Genomic DNA, 19,593 nt, shown 5'->3' with positions numbered 1-19,593 from the left:
AGTCTAAATTCTTCATGCAAATTCCTGGCGTTGGAACGTAAATGCTGAATTTTCCAAGATGGTTATACACATTTAAAAATTAATCTCAGTTTTCTAAAATTTACCACTCTGCCCCCCAACAACACAACCTGATGTAATTTATCTCATTTTTAAAATCAGGCTGATCATGAGTAAATGTAAAAAGCATCATTCTTACTGCAGTACTGCTGACAATGCATAGATCCATTCTGTGTTTGAATTTTCTGCAGGAGTGTAACTTCCACTAAAGACACATTAATGTGCCATTAAAACACAGACATTGGACACTGCTCTACAAAAGAACCTGAATGAGTCATTGAAGAAAATGCAAAACCCATGTGAAAATATGCAGTGCACATATAGCAATAAGAAGATGTTTTTTGGGTTTTGCCGTGTCAAGTGGCTGTTCATTATGCATTCTGCAGAAGTAATAGAAAGGACAGTAAAACCCAAAAATGCTCATTGAAACCAGCCTGGTAACTACTAGGCTCAAACAGGCAGGATTCAGTTTTTCTGAGTTCCAAGAGGAAACAGATTTAGACAACAATGTGTATTTCACATGGAAATCCATCACTGAGTTGACATTTATATAAGGATGGAGATATAAAAAGCAAAAGAGAAAGCTTCATCAGGGAAAAATAATGGAAGAAAATATTTTGCAAGTAGTTCCTCAGGCAAGGCCATGCTATTTGAACCAATAAATTGAAAACAGGCAGCTTTTTTTGTTGAGTGTTGATACAAAATCATGTCAGCAACAGTAATGACAGATTGCAGGAATCTATGGCTCCTATTCATGATTAGCTCCATGGAAAAATTAACAACTGTTACATACAAACAGCGTAAGAATGTTTTCAAAACAAGCTGTCTAGAAAAAAGGGTGATATTTTTCTGGATAATCACTCTACAGACAAGTGGAATATTCATCACCTTCCAGTAGGTTGGCAAGACTTGCCTGTGCTCACTTTGCAGTGACACTGGTGACGTTTGCTGCTCCCAGGCCAGGGGTACAATTTGTTTCCCCTCCCTGTTGTTCACATGAGCTTCAGCACTGGTGGGGAAGAAAACTCAGGAAGCCATGCACAGCAGCATATGATCTAATACAAGACTTCCAAATCTAAAATCTGTGAATTCAAACCTTGATTATGACAAAGAGTGAAATACCTCTGATCATTTCCATGTACTATTCCTACACATTTTACCAACAAAGACCCAGGATACCCAGAACATTTATCTGTGTCACATGATGTGTTTACACAATATTGATTAATTTCTGCTTCCAAGTCACTTTTCAGTCCACTTATTCAGTAAAATAAATAATTGCTGTCATTTTTAGAGAACATCTTAATTTATGTGACATATCTAAAATGTAATTCTCTGCTGAATGACAGAAAATTACTTAGTTCAGTAATAAAAAGAAATTTTCTCCTTAACTGACCTCACGCATGAGTCAGACAATCTAGGGGCTGAAGACTTCCCCAAGTGTAGCTTCTTTCCAAACTGCACTGAACAAGCTGTGTTTTAGCACTGAGACCTCTGCACCAGTGCCAGGGGCAGCACAGTTGGTTTGCTGGGGTGTTGGACAATACTCTTTTCCTGACCCAGAGATGGGGCAAGTGAGAGGTGTTTTAAAAACTTTTATTCCATTTTCAGTCTCATGAGAAGGGTGAGACAAACAGATGTTATAACTCATGCCATCACAATCAGAAGGTGACTATTTCCTAATTATAATACACTGTAAGAGTTTCTTGGCCTGTCAGCTTTAGCCACACCATGCTGTAAATGCCTTAAAGCCAATCATCTAAAACTGCCCCTTGTGGGTCCCACTACAGTGCATCTTTCACAGTTCTGTTTCTCCAAAGTATCCAGTTTTATTTGTGAGGCCATCCTGTGAAACTTGTTTCCAGCTCCGTTTCTCTCCCAACAATGTCTGTCCCATGCCATGGCATTCCTAACTCAGCATTTCTCATCTCCAGGTTTGCACGCAGATGCACACTGAGAACCCTCTCCAGATCAAATCCCCCACTGGGGCTCAGAGCTCACCTTGTGGGTTTTGCTGTAGGTGTACAGGTAGGCCAGCCTGTAGAGGCTCTTGTAGTGCTGGGGGAAGCGGCTGAGGCACAGGCAGAAGGAGGAGATGCACTGCTCCGTCAGGAACTTGCGCTGCTCCTCCAGGTCTGCGGGGAGGCCCTGGGGAAACTCACAGACATCCTCCACACAAGGCTCAGCCTTCTTCTTGCAGTCCCACTGCGAGGCTGGGGGCATGGCAGCTTTGAGGGCATTGCCAGAAGCACACTGAGGATCCACCAGCAGTTTCTGGGCGGTGGGCTCAGTAGGATCGTAAGATACTGAGATCTCCAGCAGCTCTTCTGACTTTCCTGCAGCTGGAACAGTAAGAGAAAAGTGACAGTGAAATTGCCATTTCCAAATGGCAAATTTCATATAGAAAATTACAAAAATTCAGTGTGACAAAAGGTAATCCTTTTCTTCATTAAAGCATAGACAGAAATAGTGAAAAAAATTTATGACTATTTGTGAAGTTCATTGAACAAGTAATCTGCAACTCATTGACAGAGCCACACAGTGGTATCTCCATTGTCTTCATTGGGTTTTATCCTGGTATCTCCATTGTCTTCATTGGGTTTTATCCTGAACAATAGTATGAATTCAGCACACCTTACACAATGCAGGGTTTTACATACTCTTGGAAGACTGAGGAGGAGGAAGGGGAAAAAAGCCAAAATAAAAGAGTAAATTCAGGAACATTTTATTGCAAAGAAAAAAAGACAAAACAGAAAATTAAAACCATCCTCTTAAGTGAAATGTATTATTCTTAATTGTCTGCCTAGAACACAATCCTAGAACACAAAATGGACTCAGACAGAATGATCAGCAGCAGTTCACCTGGTCTTCTGTATAAGGTAGGACCTACAGTTCCATGTAAATATTTTTGTGATTAACTTGGTAACTCATAATTCAATTGACCCATCTTTTGTTGAAGGATACCAAATCTTACTTCAGAGATCATCTTGTTACAGTGGCAGCTTCCACATCTCCTGTTAGCTAACCATTGCTGCTGGAAACACACATGCTACAAGCAGATTAATTTCCTTAACTTTGATTTTTAGTCATGGAAGTTTACCAAGTCTTTGTCTTTGCTAGGATAAAGAGCCTCTTACATTAGATCTTATCTCCCAGCAGAGAGTGTAGAGATACACTAAAATGTATCCTCAAATATCAAGCTGCTCCATAACTTTTTCTCTCTTAAGGTTGAACTTTTGAGTCAAACATGTTTTACTGAACACACATTTTTCAAAATGTGCTTGCCTGATGTCTACATGCAAAATTATTTTACTGTACAGGTAGCTTTATGGGAAACACCATCTGTTCTAATAAACACCAGTAATTTTAGACTGCATTTGATGGTTTTTCTGACAGACAAATGAGGACAATAACACAGCTCACTGGAAGCCTGAAAAAGAGCCATGATTTTAGTCTAGTAGCCAAAAGACTACTGGATTTAGGGATTATGGAAGCAGTATTTCACAAAACTAGGAACTGGCATCTATTTCAGCATGTTAATGCAAGCACCACCACAGGCTTCCCTAGCTTAGGCAAGACTGAAGTAAAATATTTTTAGAAACAAGGAACCAAGGTAATCCAAGTCTGCAAACAAAGAGATAACTGCTTGGCACTTGTTCCTGGTGAGATCAGGGAAGTGATTCAGGACTCTCCACATAGCATGATCTCTGGATCTCTGGAACTGGCAAAGTGTGAACTGGCAAAGAAGACTTAACATCCCACGAAAAGCAACAGCCTGGAAAGGTGGACAAAATTTACACATTGGTTTTGTTTGTCTTTCCCGTTGAAGTCCAGCCTCTTTATCTACTGCCACATCCAACTGTACAAACATCAGACAAAGGGAAATTCCAGCTAATGGATTTTGAAACCATTTTTCCAGGGGAATACAGAACACTTAGTACTATTATATATGGAAAAATCTGGTAGAGAGCAATTCTAGTTCTCCACTGGAATGAAGTATACAATGGAATAAAGCATCTAAATTCCACTGCTTAGGCTCTTCTCTGTACTGAATATTAAGCTTCTACTGGGACGGAACAAAAAGGGCATCTATTCCTGGGAAAAGTAAAAAAGTCTTGTTTGAGACTATATTCAAATAACTACTCTTTAAATTATTTAAAAATATGAAACACTGAAGAAAAAGTAAATAATAACCTAAAAAGAAGGCAAGTCAGTCAAGGGGCCAGCAGACAGCAGTTTAGTTTTTCTTTGTAAGATTTAACAGATAGAACAAATTGTGTTGGTGGCCACATAAGTGAGGCACAGTTCCAAATTTAAGCTACACACATACAGGCAGCAATGATACCTAGTTAAAATCCTTAGTTCCAGTGCAGCATATTTCAGTGCATCTGCAAGCCAGAAGAAACATTTTGCTGAGACTACTGCAGCTGACATGATCTATTAAATCAGGCATACCCTTTTCCTCTGCAGATCCCAGGCTCTCTTTGCTGAGCATCAGTGTATCAGCACAGGTAGCAGAAATCCTCTTCTCTGTGTAAGTCTTCTTCAGGCTGTCTTGAGAATTGGCAGGCTCATTAAACATATCCTGTGTGGAACTGGAGTCAGACAGCACTGCTCCAGTGCTATCCTGACTCCTCTCTGCAAAAGAGATAAAGGAGGAATGCACCACTTCATACTCCTCAAGCTGTTACTTGTCTCTTGGTAACAGCAACACAAAACTCTGACAACTGCCACACAGGATCCCTAACCACCACCAAGAAAAGGTATTTCATTCTCACCACATTTCTTCCTAGACTATAATCCTGGAATTTGATTCAAAAGCCATAAAGCTCAACTTTCAAGAGCAGTTAGACTGGGGACACAATATTTCAGGTAGTATGGCCCTGTAAAATCTCCCAGGTTTACTGGACCATTTGCCTTGAAAAGCACCCAGTATAATTTTGAACCTGACACAAGCAAAGTTCAACTGACAAGAAAACCATGAAGAACAATGCTGATAAAAATTACTCATGAGGGAAAGAAAAATCAGTAAAATTCGAGGGCAAAGACTTACAGGAGTGATCTCTGATGCCAACTATCCTGCAGGTGTAAGATGCTATTCAACAAACACTCTGAAAGGTGATTTGATATGGCAAATAAACAACACATCAAAGAACTAGGCCTAACATAGACAGGGAAACTGGACTACAAGGCAGCCACAGAAGAAAAGGAGAAGTGACTTTACCTTGACAGAGTGGAGCAGTGGCTGCTGACTACAGTACAGTCACAACCAAGCTGTAATCTGCACAGGAACAGGCATTGTGACTTTATCGGGGGGATAAAACACACCTCAGAACAGGCAAGAGAAAACCTCCCACTCACGTCTGAAACCTGCCAGATAGAACCCAAGTTCTTTACATCAAGGGTTATCAGAGGCAAGCCTGCATGACTAAAGAACACAGCTGAGTCTCTCTGACAGAAAGAGGCCTGCACGTTCCCACTGAGATGGGAAACTGGCATTTTTCCATATTGTGCCAACTTAATTCAGCATTCAATATAAAATTCCAATACAGGCAATTCCCTTTCAATCTGGAGTCCACAAGAATTATTTCCAATCTCTTCTTAAGATACTGATACTTGATTCTGTGATCTAGCTAAAAGTGCCCCAGGGCTGTGGGACTAGATGATCTTTAAAGGTCCATTCCAACCCAAACCATTTCATGATTCTATACAGAAATGGCATAACCAGGAGGGGTTTACATCCATTGTCTAGGTAGTTCCACTGCATTCTGATTCATTAATTTTATTGATAAGATCAAGAAAGAAAATTAACAAAGTAAAAGCCCTTGCTTCGAGATGAGCGGATAATTCAATTAAATTTCTTGTGTTCCATCTGAATTGCACTTGTTCAGGAGAGAGCTAAGGGCCTCCTATGAATTTATTTTATCAAGATAAATCCCTCTGCAAAGCTTCAGCTTGCAGATCAGGTTCTGCTTATTAGGATTCCAATGAATTTAAACCAAATTTGATGCACTCTGTAGGTTTTTCACTACCACACAAAGAAAACTTTCCCTTTCAGGGAGCAGATCTTAACAAAACTATATCTTGAAAAAGAATGGGGGAACAGTATTTGCTTCCTAATTGGAAGCTATATAAGCTGGTTAATGATGACAAGTTTTATACAGAAAGAATATAATTACAAAGAATGGGAAGAGAAGGAGTCTGAAGAGAGGTCAGTCAAGCTTTAAATGACTCATTTATAAAGCTTTAATAACTTTCTGTGGTACAAATCAATACTATTGAACTCCCAGCTGACATCAGGAAAATCATTTACAGTAGCTCCCTTGGTATTTTTTTTAAAGAAGTTTCTGTATCTGTGGCAAAAAGGCTGAATTAGTCATCTAGGGAAAAAAAATGGCAAATTTCCAGATGTTGCCACAAGCCTGCAGGTCAGTTCTGATGTGTGGGTTATGACAGATGAAGCATTGGAATGTAAATCAAGAAGTGCCAGACCAATATGCCTGGGTGAGATCAGATCACTGGGAAATTACAATAGTTTTTCATGATGCAAAGACAGGCAATGATTCAACACATTAAATTTCAAATGTGTGCATGAGCTTTTCCTTATGGGAACAAATGTAAACACCTCCTTACAATTAGCTAGCTAATTTAATTTGAAATTTCTGCTTAAATGAGTGCGGGTCTAGGTAGGGATGTTTATTCTCCTTTTCTTTCAATACATTAACCCTGTTTAAAAAATGATATTAACATTGGGCTCCTCAATCACTGGAAACCAGAGGAATATGACCACTGAGACAACTTTCTATTATATTAGAAATTCCTTGAATGCAGCAGATAGTTTCAAACTAAGTGAGCCAAATGGAAAACCCTGTAGTATTCCAGAAATTAGTAGCAGCCACCAATTATTAGTATTAATTTCTCAGAAATCACAGAGGATGGGTAAAGTCCCAGGGAATGTCAAACAAAGTGTAGTACTTATCTTTACAAAGGATGAAAGGTCAAAGCTGTGAGCCAGCCAGCCTTCATCTTCCACAGAATTATCTGAGCACAAATAAATAAATCCTTCTCTAAGCACCTAAAAGGTAACAGGATCAGGAGTGGCAAATGTGTGAGTGGATCCCAGCACACACATTCACACGTGTGCATTTGTGAGGAATTTGTGTCTCAAACCAGAACTGGTCAAAATGTCAGGCTACCCTAAACACACCTCAGCAAAGCAGCACTCTGGAATGTGTAATCAGCAACTTCACAGAAAAAATATGTAAGAGTCTTCCTGTTCTACTGAGCACTAATGAAAATTAAACTTAATTACGGTGTCTGTATTTGGGACGAACATTTTTAAAAAGACACTGAAATACGGAAAAATTAATTCAGAGGAGAGGATAAAAATGAGAGATTAATGAGATGACATATGAAAATTACCAGGAGAATTGGACTTTTTTTAAAAAAGATGAGGGAGAATTTCCAAATACATATGATTAACCAAAATAAAAATACAATAATTGCTGTTCATATTCATTAGGTACAGTGCAAAAGGCAATAGGTTTTAATTGCAGCAAGAAAATTGACTTTTTTTGCCTTCATCTCTATCTTAACTGCTACATACAGTTAGAAAATAGCACAGTGAACCAGCCTACAAAGTCACTGTGGGCTTTCAAAGACAGGCAGACAAACAGCCATCATTTGTTAGGTTACCCAAGATGTTCCTTAATATAATAAAAAACTCTGTCAATACCTAATACTGCAGAATGCAATGCAGAACTGTTGGTAACTGCACCAATTCACACCCTAACTCTGGTTTTCTAGAAAGAAAAAAAAAAAAGTATATTTTGTATACATGAAAGTACTACTCTCTTCTAGCCTAGCTGCCAAATACAGCTCTTTTTATAAATATAAATATGCTAGATGGACACACAGCAGATATTTTACATTTGTTGTGCTGTGAAGCTGTTCCTTTCTCTGGTAAGAGCTGAGTGCAGTTGAGACAGTCATTAGTGCTACTTAGCCTGCGTGCCAAAGACTGCAGTGTGTGAGGCAGAGAATGAATTCCAAATTCCCAACTGCTCTCAACACCTGCCCTTCTGAATGACACCAATCCATGGAGAACATCAGTGCTTTTTAATAATTTCTGCCATAATTAGAAACTATTTAATGCAACCCAGTGCAATTTAAGAGTTTAAAAATATATTTTTTATATTTTTATATTTCAATTTTAAAATATTTTATATTTTTGTATTTTGTTTACCTATTTTCTTAGTTTCCCCACCCAGCAATAGCAATAAGGCAAGCTTTTCCAAAAAGCTGGGGTGGTCCCTTGTTGTAAGAGATTGGTAAATCAAGGACTAAATATTCTTTTGAGGTCCCTCCCTGTAAAGTTTCCTATTACTTCAAAAGCTAAGATAAAAATGCAGCTGGGTATTAATGTCCCAAAATTATTATCTGTAGCGGAAATGAAGAGCCTAGGGAGAAAGTTCTACTAAATTGTGCATAAGTAACTGCAACTCTATTCCTATGAAAAAATATGATCTGATAGTAGATGTTTCTCCTCGGTATTATTATATTTTGTTTCATTGCATCATTCCTAAGTTTTAAGAAGATTTCAAACAACCTGATGAGCTGAAATCTCAATTTGATGTAAAGTAAATATTTCATGTTTATCTCTAAAAATTTCAGAAAATGGCACCTGAAAGCAAGTTGGTTTTTTTTTTACCTCATTTGTCATAATGTCCTCAACTTGTGACATTTCATTTCAAATCTATGTCAGATTACGTCCCCTACTCTGTCAACTGGTGCAAAAGAGCAGCTTTGGACTGGAGATTTAAAAAGGTCAAAAGAAGAATCTTGTTAACTTTCAAAGACATTAGTAAAAAAATACTAATTATTATTAGAAAGATGTCATTGGGAAGAAAGAACTTGTATATTCATCAGTACTGCCAAGAGCTTTATTGCATTACACTGAGGTCCTGTCAGTCACACAGATGATTACATCACTGTCATTACTGAAACACATCTGTCACAGATGTTAGAAAAAATATCTGTAGTCTGTTTGCCTTAATTCCATGCTTAAGAGCATTTTAACATTAATCTTATCCTGAACGAAACAGGTTTACTGGCTTGACTTCAAAAATCCCTGTTCCCCACTATTGCTCCACAGGCAGACACAGAAATCAGCATGTCACTGTCACTGCTCCCTCAGCCTTTGGGCACAGCCCCTGCAGGCCAGCCCACCACCAGGACAGAGCTGTGTCAAACTCTGGAGAGCAGAAATGACTGTTTCATTTTAAAATGCAGCAGGAAACAGGGCTCAGTACTGCAGCAGACACTGCCCTGTGCCAGCACCCTCCCACGGGAGCCCTGTGCACCATCCATCAGCCTTGGTACCCAAACTGAGCCCCCTCAGCACTGGGACAGGGACAAGGAGAGAGATGTGTCACAGTGTGAGTGACCCAACTGAGCCCCCTCAGCACTGGGACAGGGACAAGGAGAGAGATGTGTCAGTGTGAGTGACCAAACTGAGCCCCCTCAGCACTGAGGAGGGACAAGGAGGGTGATGTGTCACAGTGTGAGTGACCCAACTGAGCCCCCTCAGCACTGGGACAGGGACAAGGAGAGAGATGTGTCACAGTGTGAGTGACCAAACTGAGCCCCCTCAGCACTGGGACAGGGACAAGGAGAGAGATGTGTCAGTGTGAGTGACCCAACTGAGCCCCCTCAGCACTGAGGAGGGACAAGGAGGGTGATGTGTCAGTGTGAGTGACCAAACTGAGCCCCCTCAGGCACTGGGACAGGGACAAGGAGAGAGATGTGTCACAGTGTGAGTGACCAAACTGAGCCCCCTCAGCATTGGGACAGGGACATGGGTGATGTGTCACAGTGTGAGTGACCCAACTGAGCCCCCTCAGCACTGGGACAGGGACAAGGAGAGAGATGTGTCAGTATGAGTGACCAAACTGAGCCCCCTCAGCACTGGGACAGGGACAAGGAGGGTGATGTGTCACAGTGTGAGTGGCCTGAAGCAGCTCAGACAATCCCAGTGCCAGAGCTCTCACTGCTAAGCATGACGAGCAGATAGAGACTTACAGAATTTCTGCTCAGGGGAGCTGAAGCACAGCTCCATGGTGCCAGTGGCAATGAGGTGTTCTGCCTTTGACAATTATTTACTGTGCAGCTCAGTAATCCTCTTTTGAAACTTTCTGAAAGTTAAAAGGAAGATGGAGAAGACCTCTGAGACATCTGCATACAGGAGTAAGTAAAAGGCTCAGAAAGCCAAGAGGGTACAACTCACTTTTGAATGATATCTTTGTCTTAAACATCTGAAGGAAAATGTGCATCCAGTTACTTTAAGAAGGTGTCTGAATCATGATAAACAATCAGTTACAAGTCAAAAAATCAGAAATTAGTGGCCCAGAAAGCTTTTCTACAGAGCTCTATACATATGCTAACTCAATTTGCAGAAAAAAAACCATCCTGCTCCACAGTTCAGAGCTTATGAATAAGCAACTATATATAACTGAAAAAAAAATCTTGTCTCATGCAATAAAGGTGGGTTGTTCACAGGCTGTGAAGGTACAGACTCTCTTTGTCCTGCCTGGCACCATCTCTCCCCTCTCCACTTGAACATATGAGCATTTCTGCACGGGTCTGCAGTCAGAAACATGATGTATCACAGAATTCTCATTCTGCAAACAAACTCCACCCATAACGGAAGACAACATTTAGCTCTGCATCAAAAGGCACTTGCACATTATTAAAAAGCAAAAGAATTGCAAAGATTTGCATGGGAGTAGGTTAATTTGAGGACAGCAATTTAAAGGGAGTTCTCTTTTAACATGAGTCAAAGATGAGAGTCTATGTTTTGTCTGGCTGTAGCGAACACAGAATGTGTTTCCCTAACTTACAGTCCTATATTGCTGTTCTGTCTTCAAGAGCAGAGCACCAGAGTATCTCACCCATGTCCCATCTATTTGGACAAATGCTTTTTACATAATCTCACACTACATCTCAGTGTGACACTTGTACTAAGGAGAGAGAGGTTAAATTGGGGAAAGGTAAAAATGGAGCACACTGCAATAAACTGGGTGTGCTTCATTATTCATGGAGTCCAGTGTGCAGTCCCCATGGACACCCAGCACCACGTGCCAGAACAGCACGTGCACTGCAGACCCAAAGATTTCATTTCTAACTGCTGAAGAGAGAGAATTTTAAGGGCAAGATGTTAATGTTCCAAAATGCAAAGTGGATGTTCTTTTTATGCACAGAAACATCCACTCCATCCCAGAAGCTGACTTAGTTTAGCACGAGTGACAGCCTGGTGCAAGAAGTTGCTCAGAGATCACCTTTGTCTCATCAGGATGTTGAGAACCCCCATTTACAAAAACTGTGCATTTTCATCACATTTGCAGAGTTACAGACCGACAAACTATGGAGTGAGACTTCTCCCACAGCACGAAGCAAGGAGCCTCTCCCAGTGAGTTTATCATGCAGGTTCTGCCAATTATTAAAAGCAAGCCGTGACAGGTAAAAGCAGGAAGAGAATGCCTGGGGAACAGAGATTTGTGTAAAGGTTAGAGGCAGCACGGGCAATATTGGTTGCAAAAGCAATCAGGCAAAGACAAACACAAAAAAGGACAATCAAATCTAACTACACACGACATACTACATGACATGGATGAAGACTTAAACAATACAACACTGTCACACTGCAATAGCCACGGATACATCATCTGCATACCACCACAGGAACATGGAATTGAGTATCAACACAACAAAGGCATATTACAGTAAAAAAGACTGACTCCTAAACAATCTCCCAGTCTACTTTTTGGGAAACAGATACCTTATTCAGGTTTTTTATTTTGTTTTATTACTACTCCTGCTTTCTGAACTAACTCCATTGCTTTTACTGCAATTGGTTTTTACTGACTGCATACATCCACCCTGTACAGAGGAAGACAAAGAGCTTATCTGTTTTGCTGTGTAACACTGACCATTTAGCTGTGTAAACACAGTAACAGCACAGGTAATGAAAGTCTGAGTGGCTGGCAAGTTCCTGGGTTTTCCTGTTCCCTATTTTGCTCTTAGGAAATAAGAGTCTGAACCTATGCTTCAGACTTCAAATGCAAGTTTTCCCTTTGGAGGGTTATAAAATAGCAGTAGGAAGGGGTGATGACAGGAAAGATGGGATTAACAGAAGGAAAGAAAAGATGTTGCCAAATGGAAGGACAAGAAAAGAGAAAGGAAGCTGCCCATTTTACACACATGACAGCAGCAAGTCAGCCAGCAAATAACAGCTGCCACTCAGCAATACTTTTGTCTCCTTGAAGGAGATATGTGCTAGCAGCTGCCACGAGGAAAAAGAAGTTCAGTTACTTTACAAGCTGTATTTACTGGTTCCTTTCTCTTGTTTTCATTAAACACATGGCTTGAAACTAGTATCACCAGCACTCACTGGATCTGAAGCCTCTCAATGCTCTCTGATTTAACACTGATTTCTGCATATCCCAGCCATCATCTTCCACCAGCAAAACATCCTAGAGAGCTACAGAACTATAATGACACATTTAAATAGAATGTATTCAAAGTGAGTCTGCCCTCACAGCTTCATCTGTTTACAGATAAATGTTTGAAGATTAAAACCCCAGGATTTTCAAGAAAAGATGTTTGGCTGTACAGCAATTCTCTCCAGCCTGTAATGAGATAATTTGCTGCTCTTGAAGGCACCAAACTAGCAACCTCACCAAAACCCAAACCCACAAAACCCACAAAATTAATAGACTAAGTAGAGTTCAGAAGGAACTGCAAGTGTTCATCTAGTCCATTCCTTTGTCATCAGGATAAATTATATCTCCATCATGCCTGGCAGACAGCTGCATTGCCACTTTTTAATGACTTCCAGTGCTAAAATATTGCAGGGTTACACAAAACCAGAATTTCCTAAGACTACTCTAACACAGTTTTGTAATGTTCAGAATGAAAATGCAATTTAAGTGCAATATCATCTGTTCTGTCTTCCATGAACACAGGCATCCTGGGGTTTTGCCTCTAACTCTTTGTACAGCTTCCAACACTATCTAGGTTACTCTGCTGTCATGTCTCCCCTGAGTCTTCTCCTCTGCAGACAAACCATCCCATTTCCTTCTCTCTTTCCTCACAGGTCATGTTCTCTCAAAGCACAGAACACAGAAGTGTCAAAAAAGGTCTCTGAGGTCAGTAATGATCCCAAATAGCATCTTGCTTGTGGTAATATATGAAAAGTGTGTAAAACTGTACAATACCCTTACTTTACTTATGCCACCTATGATCAACAATATCAATGCAACAGTAAATAAGAGTATTGTCAAGCCTCAGAAAGAATAAATACCTAGGCTGAATTTTGGTCAATTTATTTATTCCTGAACAACAATATAGACTGCTTCATTTCTGTCAGAATAGTTAAAAAATAATCTAAAGAGTAGTCAAATGATGAGTATTTTCTTGCTATTTTTAGGAATGGTACAATGGAAATGCTGGCGCCAGCTTTCTTCAGTGATGTGATTATGTGTAAGATGTCAAGAGCATTTTACTTCAAAAGTCTGTATTTTAATACAAGTAAAATGCAAATGAATGCAGAAGAGCACAGTATATGTAATAATATAAAAGTGGAAGACTTCTGAGCCTGTTAGCTCAGCCTGTTAGCTCTTCCATCTGTAACAGCCCCAAGGCAAATATTTCAGTTTCCTGGGGCTCTTCAATATGCTGTACCCAGGGTTTAGTTGTGCCAGCAACTTACAAAACATTATGAATGATGCAGTACTCTGCAATTCTCCTTGTCACGGTTACACGCAGCCTTCCTGAAGATCACCCAAACTCTGCCTCTTCCAGCAGCTGACATTTGGAATTGCTTTGACAGCACAAAGCTCAGTCCCAGCTAGGCTCAGCTTGCAGATCCAGGCACTGCTCCTCCAGCCCTGGCAGAGGCAGATGTTGCTGCACTGGCACCTTCAGGCTCGGCTCAGCAGCCGCCTGCGCTCCCACCGGGCCATCGGCTGCCACAGCCCAGAATGTCTCACTGGAGGAGGCACTAACCACACTCTGAAGATTTATCTAGCTTATGGCTCTCCTGGGAGCACTGAGACACTCTTCAGGACCTAAGCAGATGTAGTCCTAGGCAGAAATGCTCCCCACAGGGAATATTACTTAAGAAATATTCAAATATTTGCTCCCTTCTATGCTGTTGTATCAAAAGACATCAAAAAGCCAATAAAAGAGCCTGATCACTACATAACCCATTGACACCTCCACACTACAAATGATCTCAAAAGAGTCTAATGAATTACTCCCAAGTGAAATGCAAGCAGGAACAAAACAAACATTTCTCTGTTCAATATAATGAGGGAAATAAAAGAGCTTCTGTCAGTTGCACCAAGAATTGTTGAGGAAAAGAAATAAATTCACCCTGAAAAAATTTCAGGCATAGGAACATTTGTTTCAAAACTGTGTCAACGAAGGTATTTACAATTTCCACTCTTCAGAAAATGACAATAGGAAGCAGCCCACCCTCCAGAAATAAATTCATATCAAGCAGAGCATTTCTGTGGGGCCTGGCACATTCTACCAACACCAAGCTAAACACTGTAGGTATTTTACTCCTTGAGTGCTGATACTCATAGATCCAGATGGATAAACAAATGGCTGGAAAAGTAGAATCAGAATCAAATTCCTAGCCAAATAATAAACTCAGGTTACTTAAATTGTAACTTAATTTCTATTATATATGCAATTGCAAATCTTCATTATGACACCACCCCCCTCCTTACATTTATAAGCCAATTATTTATTCCTTCACTTTATATTCTTCAGAGATGAGCTGCTAACCAGTCATTGTAAATGATAAAGAAAAATTAAAAGATGAAATCTACTGGACTGTCATGCAAATCACTTCGTGCTGAATCACAATATATTCAAAATAGTTGCCACCTGCCTCCTTCAAGAAATTGTAATACAGGCTTGTGTTGTTTTTTTACCAATTTGTCTTGTTTGAACGAGTTTGAATTTTCACCATTCATTTCACACAGGCCGAAAGAGTGTCCAGTCTTCTAAAGATTGAACCCACATCTTTCCTAAAGAGCTCTGAAGAAAAAAAATCACTGAAAATTCACTGAGCTCATACTTCTCCTATCAACACTACTGTTTTGACTAAGTGACAGGCACCAGCGGTGGCAGGTGACAACTTTAAGTTTTGTATTTAAAGCTCTGACTGTACATTGATTCTATTTAAGGCACTGAATATATAAAAAGATAATGAGCTTCAATATTGCCCGTGATACCACAGACCCCTCACCCTCCTTGAGCAGTTGGATCAAACTGCTCAAGCCCCCCATGCTCAGCGCAGAGCACCTCCCTGCTGCAGAATTGAGAACAGGACTGTACCGTCCGGCGTTGCCTGCTGACGGGGCTTTTTACATTTGACGTAATCGTGGTCAACTGGAGTGGCTGTGTAAGGTGGGGATGTCAGACCTGGACCCGAGGAGGAGGGGAGGGAAGTCCCAGGGCCCGGCACTGTTCCAGCTGAGGAGTGAGAGTCTTCATCTATCAAGCAAGGCTTTTCTCTGGGAGGGCGACAAGAAAGGGGAAGTGTTTATGTACACGTTCTCCAAGCATTTCCAACAGAGCAATCAAATCTCACTGACAAATTCTAAATAAAGGATTTTTGGTGCAATGTTGCCCTGCTCTTCTAAGCCTTCTGATGTTAACATTCTTGTAATGAACTGTCTCACGTACTTTTCTGTTAATAATTATTGTTTTATGTTCTTTTCTGGAGGAGGAGAAATTTGATGGACTGTTGGCTTGTCCAGTGTCACTGGAGAGGTGGCACTGTCACCCTCCAATCCACTGTCACTTTTGAAAATCTATAAATGTTGAAGTCAGAAATTAAACTCCCTTCTTTTTACCTTAAAAATTCCAGTATCCGCATCCTTTTATTTCGTGTCCTATAGCAACACTACAGGTTATTTTACTCCCTGTACTGGTTTTGGTTTGTTAATTTAAGATTTTTTTAACTAATGTATTGATGAGTGTGGTGGGCTTTAGTGTTGGTTAATCACTCATGTATTTATTTCTTGTTGTGAGGTAGGAAGATAGGATTAGGAGAAAGGTAAAGTAGGTTTAAAACTTTAAAAGGGTATAAAGAAAATTGTATTTACAGTAATTAAAGGAAAAAAAGTAGTAAGAATTAAAATAAATTTTTAGAACACTTTTTAGTAACTTTTTTTTTCTTACTGATAATGTAAAGAAATAAAATAGAAAATTTTTAGCTAGTTTATTACTTTAAAAATAGTTTTTTTTGTTGTTGTTGTTTATTTAGGGAGATAAGGTTTTTTGTTGATGTTATGGAGATTTTATAAGAGGAAAAAATAGTTTTTTGTAGTTCTCAATTTTTATGACTAACAGCTGCCTGGGGAAATTTGCAATTATGAAGTTTCTCCACCATGCCACTTCCTTATGGTCAATAGTAAACTCTTCTTTATTTTGTAGTTATTAATGAGAAAAACTGTAAGGACTAAAATCTCTCATCCTATAAGTGACCATAATTTGCGTTTGCATTTTTTAACTGTTGATTTTAAAAATCAAATTTATGAATAAATAAAATCAGTGGCTTCAAAATGGATCACAAGATCAGAATTGTTCTGTTTTCTTCACTTCCCATTTCCTCTGTGCCACTTACTGAGATCTCAGAGTAGCATGTAATCTTATTCATGGTACCTGAAAACTGCAAACATTACTGTAAATTTAATTCCTTTTGTATTTTATTCAGCTTCATTTTAATAGTTTATTGCACAGTAGTTTATCAGCATTCATTCAGGGGATACTGCTGGAAACTAGCACTCACTTTTCTGCAACTTTTGGGGTGTTCTTCTCCTCACCCCTGGCAAAGGGTCCCTCTGAAGCTTCTTTCATGAAACTAACAAGTACCTCTGCATCTACTCCAGAGTCTGGTTTCCCCACAAGTTTCAAAATAGAAGCATGAAGTCGAAAATATACCTAAAAAAACACCAAAGTCCATTTGATCAGTAAAGAATTTGTAGCTCTGTAATCTATTACAAATAGCCTTTTCTCTATAGAGTCTGCAGGAGTTAGTTAAGACAGCTACCTGCCACCTAAACTTACCTGAATTGAACTTTCCCTGCCTTTGAAAGTTGCTCTTAAATTACAAAATCTGAACACTGTACAAATTTTATAACCATAACCTACAGAACAGAACAAAGAAAGCAGAACTGGCCTCACTGAGAGCAAGTGACCACTGGGTATGTTCTAGAGCCACCACTGTTACCAGACAACACAGTGAAAGTAAAGGTCCCACTTCATGGATGAACCTGTGCTTCCCTATGTATGAGATGCCTGTAAATCCCATCAATGTTTGATTTTTATAACAACCAAAGCACTGTGTGCAGCAAAATTCAGAGGTGGAATTGCCACCCACCTGTCCAAACTGCCTTTGAAATGAAACCAGCCTGAGGACCAGGCTCCATGTCACTCTTCAAGTGTGTCTTGCAAACACTCCCCAACGCAGAGCACCATCTACATGTGCCTAACAGCCTGCAGAGAACAAGGCTTCCAGCTACACATTGAACATTCCTTTACCTCCAGCGCTTCCATGGCAAGTTCTGGTGGGTTGTGGTAGTGAATCTTCTTTGGGTAGCGAGCAGCCTCCTCGTGCAGGTAGTGCCCTGCCTGTTTGTAGTGCAGCAGGTACACCACAGGAGGCTGCTTCTGCTTCTCAGCTATCTTGCCCAGCATGTAGTGGATGAGCCACTCCTCCTCGTCGCCGTCGCCCTCGCAGCGCGCCGCCGAGGTGAAGCACAGCTTGGCTGTCTCCAGCATGCTGTCCCTGCGCTCCTCCATCTGCACAGGGCACAACACAGCACAGAGCTCACCACAGCTCCCCTGGCAGACCCAAAAACACACTGCTGCCCGGGGAAAAGCAGGGGAACGCGGTACAGCTTGTAAACACTTTCGGCATAAAAGATGCAGAAGGGATCAAATACATCCCAAGTGGTGAAACGCGCCCCAACAGCCCACAAAACGGGTTTGTGGATAGGTTTTTGTTCACTCCAGTGACTGCTGGCACAAACAACCAGAACAAAACAGTAAGACAGAAAACATATTTATATTTATAGAAATATAAATCTGAAAAATAACAACCCAATATTCATGTCTACAGAAATTCTACCACTTTTTTTGCAGCTGTAATTATCTTAACTCTTCAAAGAAAAAAATTATTTGCTTTGTTCTGCAACTGAAGTCTGCTAAAGCCACTATGGACCACTCTCATTTGTGAAGAAAACTATTTCATCTTGCTTGCAATGTATCTAATTTTGAGATGAATATTCTCCCCACCTCAGCCTGTCAAAAAAAAATTAAAACCAGCAGCATAAATTAAAGCTAAATGCCAATAAATTCATGTAAAAAAATAGGTCAAAAGATGCATTAATGTAATTTTCTCTCTTTGAAAATGAAGTTTATAAATTTAAGCTGTGTAGCTATAACTAAGAACTAAGAACTTCCTTTCCTAAACATTCTGTAAGAAAAAGAGAATAATAAGGTTTTTATGTATGAGAAGACATTCCTGAAGAGATCTATCTGTGGAAGTGAGATGAAATTGTTTCAACTTATCTTTTATTATAATAGAGCTTTTCTTACTAAATTATGCATTTTTAATATAATCACTTTTAAAAAATGAAGATTTAAGTAGTCCTAAATAAACACTCTCATTTAATCCTCAACTTCAGATGGCTGCTTTGTATTGTTCTTTTATCTGATGCTATGAAGTAATTCCAGCACTATCCCTGGAATTCGTCAACAAATCCCAAATTGCCAAGGGGCTGCAAGACCATAAGACCAAACTTCTGATGGGGCAAAGACATAAAATGTAGTAACTTCATTTTCTGAGGAGTTCATTTCAGAGCTGTTGGATGCAATAACCCTCCAGAAGAAAACTCTATTGTTAACTGTAATTTCAAACATACTGTTTAATAAACTATTTGTTCCTTTCAATACAGGCTGACATCAGCTTTGTTGTCAGGCAAGAAAGCGCCTGTGGGAAGTGCAGTGCTGGAGGCAGCTCAGATTGGGACTCACCACCTCCTGCAAATACTTCTCCCAGAAGCAAAGGGCGCTCCCAGCACTGATCTCTGTAGTTCAAACACTGAAAGTTCTACCAATTACAGCACAGGAGCAGCACTTCCTTTTTTTCACCCTGCTTCCAGCTGCAGACTAGGTAACATTTGGAAGTCAGAACAGCTAAATCAGAAATGGAGTTCACCGGTCCAAAAAGACAAAACATTTTCCCAAGCAACTCTTATCAGCGTCAGAGTATATTAAGAATTGTTCATTTTGGTTTAGCAATAAACTTCTTCATATTGTTTTTTACCTCCCTTAAGCAGAAAGAGACAATGAATTCATAACAATGTTTTCAATGGAAATTCTACCAATTTTCTCACTTTGATCTTTTGTTTAGGTAAATGGCTCAAAACCACAAAAAAGGGGAGGATTCTTTCG

The 19,593-nt window shown here is 39.9% G+C and overlaps 1 protein-coding gene across 3 annotated transcripts in view; it reads right to left on the bottom strand.

Moving 5' to 3' along the window:
• The window catches only part of CABIN1 (calcineurin binding protein 1), a 110,566-nt gene that overhangs the window by 65,009 nt on the left and 25,964 nt on the right, over nucleotides 1–19,593 (bottom strand). For all 3 annotated transcript variants that reach the window (XM_038151935.1, XM_038151937.1, XM_038151936.1), the window contains exons 25-29: nucleotides 17,677–17,937; nucleotides 16,925–17,076; nucleotides 15,466–15,644; nucleotides 4,513–4,695; nucleotides 2,059–2,399 (exon numbers count right to left, since the gene is read on the bottom strand). In XM_038151935.1, the coding sequence (XP_038007863.1) occupies nucleotides 2,059–2,399; nucleotides 4,513–4,695; nucleotides 15,466–15,644; nucleotides 16,925–17,076; nucleotides 17,677–17,937 (1,116 nt within the window). The remainder of the gene's footprint in view (nucleotides 1–2,058; nucleotides 2,400–4,512; nucleotides 4,696–15,465; nucleotides 15,645–16,924; nucleotides 17,077–17,676; nucleotides 17,938–19,593) is intronic.

Source organism: Motacilla alba, chromosome 15 (assembly GCF_015832195.1).
Source record: "Motacilla alba alba isolate MOTALB_02 chromosome 15, Motacilla_alba_V1.0_pri, whole genome shotgun sequence".
Classification (NCBI taxonomy): domain Eukaryota; kingdom Metazoa; phylum Chordata; class Aves; order Passeriformes; family Motacillidae; genus Motacilla; species Motacilla alba.
Note: the sequence above shows the minus strand (reverse complement) of the source record. Positions and strands in the feature narration are given on the sequence as shown.